Source organism: Pseudophryne corroboree, chromosome 1 (genome assembly GCF_028390025.1).
Source record: "Pseudophryne corroboree isolate aPseCor3 chromosome 1, aPseCor3.hap2, whole genome shotgun sequence".
Classification (NCBI taxonomy): domain Eukaryota; kingdom Metazoa; phylum Chordata; class Amphibia; order Anura; family Myobatrachidae; genus Pseudophryne; species Pseudophryne corroboree.
This window is the reverse complement of record NC_086444.1, coordinates 1,023,990,158-1,024,002,786: the sequence shown is the minus strand read 5'-3', so window position 1 is coordinate 1,024,002,786 and position 12,629 is coordinate 1,023,990,158. Positions and strand designations below refer to the sequence as shown.

The window sequence follows — 12,629 nt, the reverse complement described above, 5'->3', positions numbered from 1 at the left end:
AATTATATAAATATAGCAAAGACCCAGCAGCAAGGAAACTCACTGTTAACTAGATGGAACCTGTGGCTTGGAAATAAACAAATGCAGAGGGGAGCTGAGGCTTCCCAGATTTGTGGGAGATTCATTAGCTTGCCTGGGTCTTTAGCTTTTCAGCTCCTCCCGGGGGAAGCTCATACAGCAATTTAGCTGGCAAGAACAGCAGAGGGACGTTGATGACCAGCCATTCCCCACAAACTTTTTAACAAGTGGCAGAAGGCTCACGGTTGCCTTAACTTTTATTATTTATAGTAGACTAAAGAGGAATGGTGTTACAGGGAGTCTTTTGTGCAGTAGAATATGCAAGTGGTATTGCCTTTGATTGGTACAAAGTGAAAATTATTCATAGGGCACATTTGAAGCAGAGACCTTTGCAGTTCTTTTTGAAACCAGGGTAATAGCTATAACATCTGTATATTGGCTGCACGCGGAGCAGTATCAGAAGCTTCAATCTTTGCATTCGGATTTATTCACGGGTCATTTTCTACATCTGCAGCACCAGACCGCCATGTCGGCCCGAACTAAGGTGTTATGAATAATTTTCAATTTGGTCCATTTCGAAATAATGCAAAAATAATATTAAAAAATATTGAATCCGTAACATCCTGATTATTAAAGACAAAATATACATTTATACTGGCATGAAAATATGACCTGACTCTACAAGCAAACACGTTAAGAATTATTTTGAAAAGAATTGGTAAGAAAATAAAAAAACAAAACAAAACAAGACTGAGAAGCTACTCAGGAATGCGGAGATCGCCTGCTGGCTAGCGGATAATATTTGAAAGGTCTCCAAGACCCAGCAGAATAAAGGAACACTCATGCCTCTGCAGCAATGACGAGGGTTAACTGCAGTGAGACATTTTATGTCTGCATAACGGGCCGATGAGGCAAATACACATTATAGTCATATTCCTGATGGAATGAGAAAGGGAAATCTTTTTTTTTTTTCTTACGATACTTGGCAGGTAATGTGCAGGCTTCATAGAACAAAGTCACTAACCATTAACTTTAAAGATCACCATCCAAAGCAATAACGTACAATTCAGTTTCTATGCCTGGTGGTTTCCAAAGCGGAGTCTTTCTGTTGTGATATGTCTGCGCATTGTGTGAAATGAACTACACAGAAATCCTCAATTTACTTCACCAGATCTTAGCAGTGAATGGAATGGAAAAGGGGACCTCGGGCATGATCCATTAGGTTGGGTTTTATGGGACAAAAGTCAAAGTACAATATCAAAATCGTGATAATGCTCCATTAAACTCAACACTGGCACGCTGACATAACATGACTTAGCCACAGTCATTTATAACAAGATACTATACAGAACAGGTCAAGTGGACTACTTACCCATTGTAGACAATAGGAGAACTGCTTTTATTTCGGTTAAAAAAAAAAAAAAGTCTTGAAATGCAATTTGTAAATCAATGGCCCTAATGGATCACCGAAGGATAAGCCTGGTGTGCCTTTTTGTGTTTCTACACATTTGCACATGAAAAGATTTTTAGACTTTGGACATGCCATTTACCAATTTTAAAATCAGTCTATAAAAAAAATGATACCTAGGCATAAAATGGACATGCTAATGACCTAGGATACCTAGGCTCAAAATTGGCACACTAATATCTATGACACCTAGGCACAAAGTGAGCAGTGAATGGGCTTGTTAGAAGTACATGTTGGTGAAATGCTTTCATTTTTCTTCTCTCTGATAGAATTATTTAATATTATCTTGAATGTGCTTTGATGTTGCAGTTCCATATGACAACCATTGTCAGATTAGATACCTGGATTGTTTTAGACAGCTGCACCAATGCTTGGAGCACGGCAACAGAGCTTCCTATGCTTGCTTTTCTCCTGCAGGTAACTTTCAAATAGCAATCGTATATTCCTCTGAATCTACCTTATGTTATGTCCTGAAACATTTAATCTGCTATAAATAGGATCTATATTTTTATACACACTGGGATAAATTCCCATAACAATATTCTTCTTTCAACACATATTGATGTTATGGAAATCTGTCGCCTTTATTTGGGCTACAGCATAAAATGTGTAAAAACACAGAAAACATTTAGTACCCTAGGGATCGTTCCTAAGCTTTTGTCACTTTACGTCCCACACAAACATGTACTGCAATCAAAAACACAATTGTTTGTAACGGAATTGTTCAAATGAGAATGGGAATGGGAGGGGTGTGTGTGGGGTGGGGTGGGGGGGGGCTTGCTTTGTCAGCACTTTTGGTAATTTGGTGGCCTTTAATCCAGACAGACAGAAGAGTGGTGACGGGCAGGAGGTGTCTACATTTAATTGTCTTACACTTTGTTTGGTTAATGAAACAAATTCATTCAGCAAATATAAAGAATGTATGTTCTCCTTCATTTAATTTTGCTCTAAGCCACCAAAGTCCTTTGTTATTTCCAAAAGTCTCTTTAAATAAGCATATTGATTCTTGCGTTGCAATGAGACTGACATTTTAGCAAGTGTCACAAGAGACCTTCAGTCTAGCATTGATTAGCTTGCAAGGGGCAACCAGTGTCAATTATTCCTGCCTGATGTATATGCAATTTCTAGACAAGCAGAAAACCTATGGTTATACGGGAGTTTAGGCACATGTTTATATTTCCTTGGAATCTTGTGTCATGATCCAACTAATCGCAAAATAAAGTATAGTCTGTGTTGGGCTGATGTCATTCAGGCTGATGGAACAGGAGACCTCTGGCATGATGGGGCTAAAGGCTGAGAACAATTCCATGTGACAACCAAACTATGATAATGCTCCATTAAACTCGACACTACCACTTTGACATAACATGACTGACCCACAGCCATTTATATCAAGACATTGTACGAAACAGGTCAGCTGGACTACTTATCCATGGCAGATGGGAAATGCTTTCATTCTGGCCAACGGCTTGAAATCTATTTTTTTAATCATTGTCACTAATTGATCACCACATGGCAAATTGGAAGATTTATTAATATTGTTTCTGTTTATATACTTTGTAAGGTGCTACAGAACCCTTGTGGCGCCATATAAAATAAGGATGATAATAATAATAATAATAATAATAATAATAATAATACTACAATATTAGCTTTGCTGACTCTAAACAAAACCTATAATCATCAAGAGTATCATGAATTGGGACATTTTTCTATATCTGCAAGCCTGTCTATAAAAAAGGTATGTGGTAATAAATCTAGATACAGGTTGAGTCTCCCTTATCCAAAATGCTTGGGACCAGAGGTATTTTGGATATGGGATTTTTCCGTATTTTGGAATAATTGCATACTATAATGAGATATCATGGTGATGGGACCTAAATCTAAGCACAGAATGCATTTATGTTACATATACACCTTATACACACAGCCTGAAGGTAATTTTAGCCAATATTTTATATAACTTTGTGCAGTAAACAAAGTGTGTCTACATTCACACAATTCATTTATATGAAAAATATACACCTTATACACACAGCCTGAAGGTCATTTAATACAATATTTTTAATAACTTTGTGTATTAAACAAAGTTTGTGTACATTGAGTCATCAGAAAACAAAGATTTCACTATCTCACTCTCACTCAAAAAAGTCCGTATTTCGGAATATTCCGTATTTCGGAATATTTGGATATGGGATACTCAACCTGTATTTACCTCATTTTCAGAGATATACAAGAATTTCATAACATTTCTAAACAAATTCTTAATAACTTTTTATTTTTAGTGATATTGAAGTAGATATTTAGTGAAGGGGAATATGCAATCATCGTGTCCTGTGAGTATGTCCCGGCATATCATGTACTGAGATATATCACTGCAGGATAAAGAAACCAACTAACCTAGCAGTATGGTTTTGGAGCGTGAGAGGAGCCGGGGAACCTGGAGGAAAGCCACTGAAACACAGGAGCATCTACAAGCTCCATTTTTGTCAGGAATTTAACACATGAAGTCAGGACAGCAAGGGCGTAGTGCTACCCACTACGCCAACCGTGCCACCTAAAGTAATATGGTTCAATTTAAAAAAAAAAGTACTTTCTTCATTCACTGGCACAACAAGGAGATGTTGGCCATCTTTTGGACTTACTCTCCTTTGCACAAGCTAGTTCTTTGTATAGTGTTCTTCACCACCTGGCCTTTCTTCAGGCTCAGCACCTGTAGTAGCTCAATTGCCCGTCAGTTGATGCTGGTGGATCTGTCCAATCCCTTGAACCAGTTACTATAACGACAGCTCCCATTGCTGAAGGCCATTTCTACACTCTGCAACTTGTCAACCTGGGCCTGCACTACATTCTACAGCACCTAGACATTCCCGGTACCTACGCGAGGGTCCTGTTTGTCGATTTCAGCTCGGCATTCAATACAATCGTCCCCAGCATCCTCCACCCCAAATTACTTCGCCTAGGGGTCCCAGAAGCTACCTGTTCCTGGATAATAGACTTCCTGACAGATAGGACACAGGTGGTGAAAGCGGAGGAATTCACCTCTCAAGCGCGGTCCATCAGTACAGGGGCCCCTCAGGGCTGTGTCCTCTCACCCCTGCTCTTCTCCCTGTACACAAATGACTGTACCTCAGAGGCGCAATCAGTAAGGATCATCAAATTCGCCGATGACACCACCGTCATCGGCCTCATCAAGGATGGGAACGAATCGGCCTATAGACGGGAAGTAGACCGGCTGGCCCAGTGGTGCATCCACAACAACCTTGACCTCAACCCCCTCAAAACTGTCGAGATGATAGTGGACTTCAGGAAGAAGTCATCTAGTGCACCTCCGCTAACGATTGCTGACAGTGTGGTATCGCTAGTGGACTCTTTCAAGTTTCTAGGGACCACAATCTCCAGGGACCTTAAATGGGGGTCCAACACTGACGCCACTGTTGGGAAAGCGCAGCAGAGGTAGTTCTTCCTCAGGCAACTAAGGAAGTTCAACATCCCACAGAAGCTCCTGCTCCTCTTCTACTCCGCGATTGTGGAGTCGGTACTGTGCTACTCGATACTCGTATGGTACAGCTCCGCCAGCGCGAGGGACAGATGCAGGCTCCAAAAGGTGGTCAGAACCGCAGAGAAGATCATCGGGGCCGACCTTCCCTCAGTCCAGGACCTGTACTTGTCCAGAGCTAAAAAGCGGGCAATGAAGATAGTAAAAGACCAGCTACACCCCGGCCACAGCATGTTTAACTTGCTTCCTTCAGGCAGGCGTTACAGGGCTGTCCCCGCCAGATCCACCAGAAGCCTCAAAAGTTTCTTTCCCCAAGCTGTCCGCCTGCTGAACTCCTGAACATTGACTGACTAGACGTACATGTAACTCACTTGTGTCCCTACGGTATACCTATCTGTGTAACTTTACTTGCCCACACACACACACACACACACACACACACCTGCTTACCTGTTACCTACTTGGCTGTTGTATAGCAAACCGAAGACAAATTCCTAGTATACGTAAGTATACCTGGCCAATAAAGCTGATTCTGATTCTGATTGTTACAGTCTCCATTGGCCTACTTGAAAATATCCACGGGCATTATGAAGTCAAAGGTTCATTTATCCCATTTAATGGTTAACACCATAATAAGTTCTCTGCAATAACTTATACGGAGATGTTCTACAACTCATTTCATAAGTCCTATTTATCTCACAAAAGACGTTTTCATATCGGTCTGACAGAGGATATGGTTCAGAGAGGCTACACTGTATTTTATTAAAGCTCTTTGTAGAGACAATATTTCAGGCATTTCATTGGCTATGAATTACACACCCACTTTAGCAAGTTACGGCGACAACTGTCCCATACAGATTTTTTTTAAATATTAGTTCTTGTAGTTCTTGTTATTAATCAAGTCTGTAATTATACATGCCACGTTAATATTAAGATACTGAGATAGAGATGCTTTTCGTACCCTATTGCTAAACAACTTTTTTCATTTGTTAAATAAAAACAAACAAACAAGCAAGCAATGACATATGTTATGCTGTCACAAACTTAGAATATAAGATTTCTTCATATTTACAAAGCCCTCTACTCAAACATTGATGCTGTCATGAGGAAAACATCTAATAACCTAAGATAATACGGTACATTTCTTCTAAGTGACAACTCTATAAAGAGGCTAAAGAGAAAACACGTTTACTGATATCCAACCTATGTCCCATCAGTCAAACTATATTACAATCTCCATCAAAACATGATCATGTCGGATTCAAAATGAGTTTATGATATTGTCTTTTCTATGCTCCCGTTAGAGTGACCAGATGTTCCAGTAATGCTGTGGGAGTGCTATTGTCACTCTATTCTGCCATTCCACACAGAGACACATACTATAAATGACCTTGCTAACAAGGTCTGGTTCTGCATTCTATACAGCATATTTCCATACACAGAGAGATCACAGTACATTAGGAACTTCCATCCGTTCTCTCATATGCAGGGATGACAAAGGAATCTTGGGCTCCACTGTGGTTTCGGTATTTCACACAGTTAATTTTCCCCATCTCAGCTGGAGCCAATAATGCCCGGAACTGGTAGGACCCCAACATAATTGTTGCTGCTAGTAACCAAGGAAGACATCTCTCATTAATCAGGCTATGATCAGCCGTTGCAAGCGACTATAACATCACTTACAGCGCACCATTACGACATACTTCCCACCCAGTAGCATAATTACAATGGGTAGACTCTGGCACAAAGCCAGAGTATTTACTGTGACGGAGCAAGGGAAGGAACCCATACGGAGACTTCACACAGCTCCCTCCTCTAATAAAATGCCCCTAACAACTATTGGAGTTAGAACGCCTTCCAGGATGCTGATGACAAAACAAAATCATCCAAAAATGTGTTTTTCTGCATTCTTCTATTGTGTCAAAACGTTCACTGACATTTTATGATTTCTATGAATATGCAAATTAAACTGACTACTGAGGGCGCTGTCCCATTGGATAGTATATTATTACATTTCATTCACCCTGACTAAAGACACTACAGCGAATCACACTTGCGTAGGGAAAAAAAACAACCTTTGGGCCAGTTCTGCAAGTAAATGAAATGTTCTAAAAAGCATTGGCTTGTATGTTTAATTTAAATGTCATGTAAATCTATATGTAATAAAGGAGGAAGGAGGGAAGCTGGTGTGTGTGGGGGTGAGCTCATGTTTAGAAAACCATAATCTTCTATTTCATTTCTACTGTTGTATAAAAACGGCTCATCTTAGTGAAGGGGAGATCATCTTACTGCGGCATACTGAAAGGGGGCAGCCTGGCACACACATAACTCTGGGAAACCCCATTACGTGTGGAAAACAACCCCCTCTCCATCTTCCGGAATCTCAAATACACACAGTAAACTACAGTTTTTGCCCTTTAAAACATCAGCTTAAATACAAGGCAAAAATGACTAATACATTTGAAAGCACTTTTGTGCCGATATAATACAATATGGTCAGCGAAGATATAAAGGTTGGATGACTGCTGCAACCGCTTGTCATCTTTCTTTGACATCAGTAACGTGTATGGCTCCTATTCAGAATTCTCTGGAACGTTATATCAGTAGAATCCAGAGATAAGAGAATTACGGGGTCTTTAGCATAAAAAATATAGGAGAGTAGTTCTCTGTTAATCTGGAAAGACTGAAACCAGGAGGTGAGAACAAGGAGGAGAAGAGAAAGAGGAAACCCCAGCATTACCTGCGTGTGTGACGGTGGTAATCCTTTCCTGCCATACACTCCAATGAGTGCATCTTTCTGAAGAGTGATATTAAACTTTAGGAACTGCGGCTGGTCGATGGAGAGTTGCGATCGCCAAAACACACCTGGAGGGATCTCTTGCATTGCTCTTCGTCCTACGTCCAGCTCCCCAGAGTCAATTGTATTGTTTTCTTGTCCAAGACCACCAGATTTTCCTAATGGAATAAAAAATAATAATAATAATAATAATACTAATAATAATATAGGAGTCTTTATATAATATTATATTATATATACTGCTATCAAAACAGACCAGTGTAGGTAAGTGTGTGTATCTATGCGGTAGCAAATATAGGAGCTCATTCAGAGATGGATGTAGATCACTGCGTCCATCTCCTCACATGCTGGGGGCATATGTGAGGCAACCTCTCAATTAGATTGCGGATGCATTAAAACTAAGGTTGACTCCTGGCTGCGCAGTCAGTCACCATTTTTTTTAAACGGTTGTGTGTGACATCATGCATCCGCCCTAAAAAAACGGTCCCGCCCACTCCCCACCTCCAACGCTGCATAGCCGCCCCGCGAACGCCCACCGCTGTTAATCACATTGCAGTTGCATCCTTCAGGAATGCGACCGCAATGTGTGTACCCCCGTAGCTGTGATGCGGCCACTGTGCATGCGCAGTTAGTCTCCATCTGCAAACTGCGATGCAGGCCGCATCTGCAGCAGGCTCTGAATAAGGACCATTAGCTTGCAGTCTTCCAAAGGGTTGAAAACGCGGAGGGGGGGGGGGGGGGGGTTACAAGTTCAACAAGTTCAATCAATCCTTATTATTAAGTAATTATCACCTTAGAGAAAAAAAAGTATAACTGATTAAGGGGTCTATTCATGAAGCAGTGAAAAGAATGGAGAAGTGAGCCAGTGGAGAAGTTGCCCAACCAATCAGCTGCTACGTATAATTTTAAAGAATGCACTTGATAAATGTTGCATCAATGCTGATTGGTTGGGCAATGGGTAACTTCTCCACTGGCTCACTTCTCCACTGTTTACACTGCTTCATGAATAGACCCCTAACTGTCATATTTATTAAGTGGAGAAAAGCTGTTTTAAAGTCTATTGGTGAGCATTAGCGGTGGTAGCCATCCCTGGGCCACTGTCTTCCTACTTCAAGTGGGCATAACAACCCCAGGGCTCAAAAATCTGTATATATATATATATATATATATATATATATATATATATAAAATTCTTTTTTACAAAGTGCCACTGATCAAGTCCTACAGTATGTTGCAAAATATATAGGGCCAAGGCCCTGGATTCACACATCACTGATCTTAGCAAGACAGTTGAATGAGGGGAAGCGGACGTGCATCCTGGTGGTAACCAGAAGTGCTTTAAATTGCATCCTTGCAATGTGCATTTATTTATTAATAAACTGATATGATTTTTCCACTCCAGTAGTAATGATTGAGTAAAATGTATTGATTTCACCATGGAGATCACATCTTCTTTCTCTTTTTCATAATATATCAGTTGACAGAGAATGGAGGAAATTGGACACATAACAGTAACTACAACTTGATTCACTGAAAATAAGCACATTAACATTTCCATAACATAGTAGCAGAAAACATATTCAATATTGTATTTATATTTGCAGCACAGCAGAGTGCAGGATGTGATTCCACTGCCAAACATTTTAGGCTAAAAACCCTCCCTGCAGCGTCTTTCAATTGTCGGATACAGAGAGAATAAAGCTTCTCCTATGATCAAATATCTTAACTTCTGAAAAGCTATTGGAGCATTTACATACACATTGGCCCTCATTCCGAGTTGTTCGCTCGTTAGTGGTTTTCGCAACGGAGCGATTTGTTGCAAACTGCGCATGCGCAATGTTCGCAGTGCGTCTGCGCCAAGTAAATTTGCCAAAAAGTTAGGTATTTTAATCACGGCTTAACGAAGAAATTTCTTCGTTCTGGTAATCGGAGTGTGATTGACAGGAAGTGGGTGTTTCTGGCCGGAAACTGGCCGTTTTATGGGTGTGTGCGGAAAAACGCTGCCGTTTCTGGGGAAAACGCGGGAGTGGCTGGAGAAACGGGGGAGTGTCTGGGCGAACGCTGGGTGTGTTTGTGACGTCAAACCAGGAACGAAACTGACTGAACTGATCGCAGTGGCTGAGTAAGTCCCGAGCTACTCAGAAACTGCTAAGAAATTTCTATTCGCAATTATGCGAATCTTTCGTTCGCAATTCTGCTAAGCTAAGATACACTCCCAGAGGGCGGCGGCTTAGCGTGTGCAAAGCTGCTAAAAGCAGCTAGCGAGCGAACAACTCGGAATGAGGGCCATTGGTAAATGTTACTGCCACTTTCATACACTTGGGTATATTTACGAAGGTGTGATTTTTTTAAGAAGTGGAGATGTTGCCAATAGCAACCAATCAGATTCTACTTAACAGTTATCTCGCTGCTTCTAGAAGATAAAAACTAGAATCTGATTGGTTGCTATGGACAACATCTCCACTTCTATAAACCCACACTTTAGTAAATATACCCCAGTGTATTGGTATTTATCTTCAATAGTCAGAAAGTAATTGTAATATAATAAAAGTACATAGCACAGTGACATTACTGGATGTTAATGAGTAACTATCGGCCGCACCATCGAAACCTGCCCCAGCCCTATGGCAGGTGCATTTCCTCCAAGTATGGTCTTCCCCCTGTTACCTCCCAGGAACTCCTACTTAAATTCTCTACATACGTTCAGTCCAATTCTGTTCTGCGTCTTCTATGCACATATAATCAGGATGCATGCGCATACCTTCCAACTTCTGTTGTTAGCAGTGCAGAACATGCCGCGCTGATGGTGCGTCCGGAAAGGGGGAGGGGCCTCACTAAAATGTGTGGAGCCTTGTGAGAAGGGGCAGGGCATCATGTTATGCCCCCTTTTTTTTATATTTTGGGGGCGTGCCCAGCTCTCCCCGAGCAGCTGGGCAGCCCCTTCCTCTCCTCCCCGCACTGTTCAGATGCTATTCAGTGATCACCGGCAGCTTTGCAGAGCAGAGCAGCGGTGATCACTGGTTCTCCCAACTGTATTCCCCACCCACGGGACACTGCGACCCGCAGGAGGGACAGCAGGACAGTATCAGAATAGCAGGACTGTACCACTGAAATCGAGAAAAATGGGAGGTATGCATGCGCTGTGTGACTGAAAACATCAGCGGTTTACATGCACCATTAACACTGGGCCCACCTCCGATGTACCTACAGTACAATGGGGGTAATTCTGAGTTGATCGCAGCGGGAACTTTGTTAGCAGTTGGGCAAAACCATGGCCCTCATTCCGAGTTGATCGGTCGCAAGGCGAATTTAGCAGAGTTACACACGCTAAGCCGCCGCCTACTGGGAGTGAATCTTAGCTTCTTAAAATTGCGACCGATGTATTCGCAATATTGCGATTACTAACTACTTAGCAGTTTCAGAGTAGCTCCAGACTTACTCTGCCTGTGCGATCATTTCAGTGCTTGTCGTTCCTGGTTGACGTCACAAACACACCCAGCGTTCGCCCAGGCACTCCCACCGTTTCCCCGGCCACTCCTGCGTTTTTTCCGGAAACGGTAGCGTTTTCAGCCACACGCCCCTGAAACGCCGTGTTTCCGCCCAGTAACACCCATTTCCTGTCAATCACATTACGATCGCCGGAGCGAAGAAAAAGCCGTGAGTAAAAATACTATCTTCATAGTAAAGTTACTTGGCGCAGTCGCAGTGCGAACATTGCGCATGCGTACTAAGCGGATTTTCACTGTGATGCGATGAAAAATACCGAGCGAACAACTCGGAATGAGGGCCCATGTGCACTGCAGGGGAGGCAGATATAACATGTGCAGAGAGAGTTAGATTTGGGTGGGTTATTTTGTTTCTGTGCAGGGTAAATACTGGCTGCTTTATTTTTACACTGCAATTTAGATTGCAGATTGAACACACCCCACCCAAATCTAACTCTCTCTGCACGTTATATCAGCCGCCACCTGCAATGCACATGGGCCCTCATTCCGAGTTGTTCGCTCGCCAGCTGCTGTTAGCAGCATTGCACACGCTAGGCCGCTGCCCTCTGGGAGTGTATCTTAACTTAGCAGAATAGCGAACGAAAAATTTGCAGAATTGCTACTAAAAATTTTCATGCAGTTTCTGAGTAGCTCCAGACCTACTCCTAGATTGCGATCAGCTCAGTCCGTTTAGTTCCTGGTTTGACGTCACAAACACGCCCTGCGTTCGGCCAGCCACTCCCCCGTTTCTCCAGACACTCCCGCGTTTTTCCCTGACACGCCTGCGTTTTTTAGCACACCCCCGGAAAACGCTCAGTTACCACCCAGAAACGCCCCTTTCCTGCCAATCACTCACCTATCAGCAGTGCGACTGAAAAGCGCCGCAGGATCAACAGCAAAACTGCTAAGTTTTTAGTAAAATAACTAAGCGCATGTGCGCTGCGTACAATGCACATGCGCATTTAGCAACAAATCGCAGCATAGCGAAAATCAGCAACGAGCGAACAACTCGGAATGACCCCCTATGGTTTTGCCCAACTGCTAACAAAGTTCCTGCTGCGATCAACTCAGAATTACCCCCAGTATCTCTAGTCAAGGCAAACTTTTGGCTCCACATACAATACTTACTAAAGTATTTGCAGCCACGGATTCATTTTCTAATTTTACTGAATAAAAAAATCCTATAATGAATTGTTAATGGTGATATTTTAAAAAAAATGTTTTTTGTTTTTTTTAAATGATGTGACTTCATTTTGTCACAGAAACATCTTAAAGTAAAAAAACATGAAATTTGAGGCAAAAAGTAATAGCCTGCGAGATGCAGGCTGTTCGGGAATTCCTGCAAATCTGCCCATATTTTTA

At 42.0% G+C, this 12,629-nt stretch overlaps 1 protein-coding gene across 15 annotated transcripts in view; it reads right to left on the bottom strand.

Moving 5' to 3' along the window:
- TENM3 (teneurin transmembrane protein 3) overlaps nt 1–12,629 on the bottom strand; it is a 1,613,133-nt gene that overhangs the window by 248,630 nt on the left and 1,351,874 nt on the right. For all 15 annotated transcript variants that reach the window (XM_063920671.1, XM_063920672.1, XM_063920674.1 and 12 more), the window contains one exon: nt 7,726–7,940. In XM_063920671.1, coding sequence (XP_063776741.1) covers nt 7,726–7,940 — 215 coding nt within the window. The remainder of the gene's footprint in view (nt 1–7,725; nt 7,941–12,629) is intronic.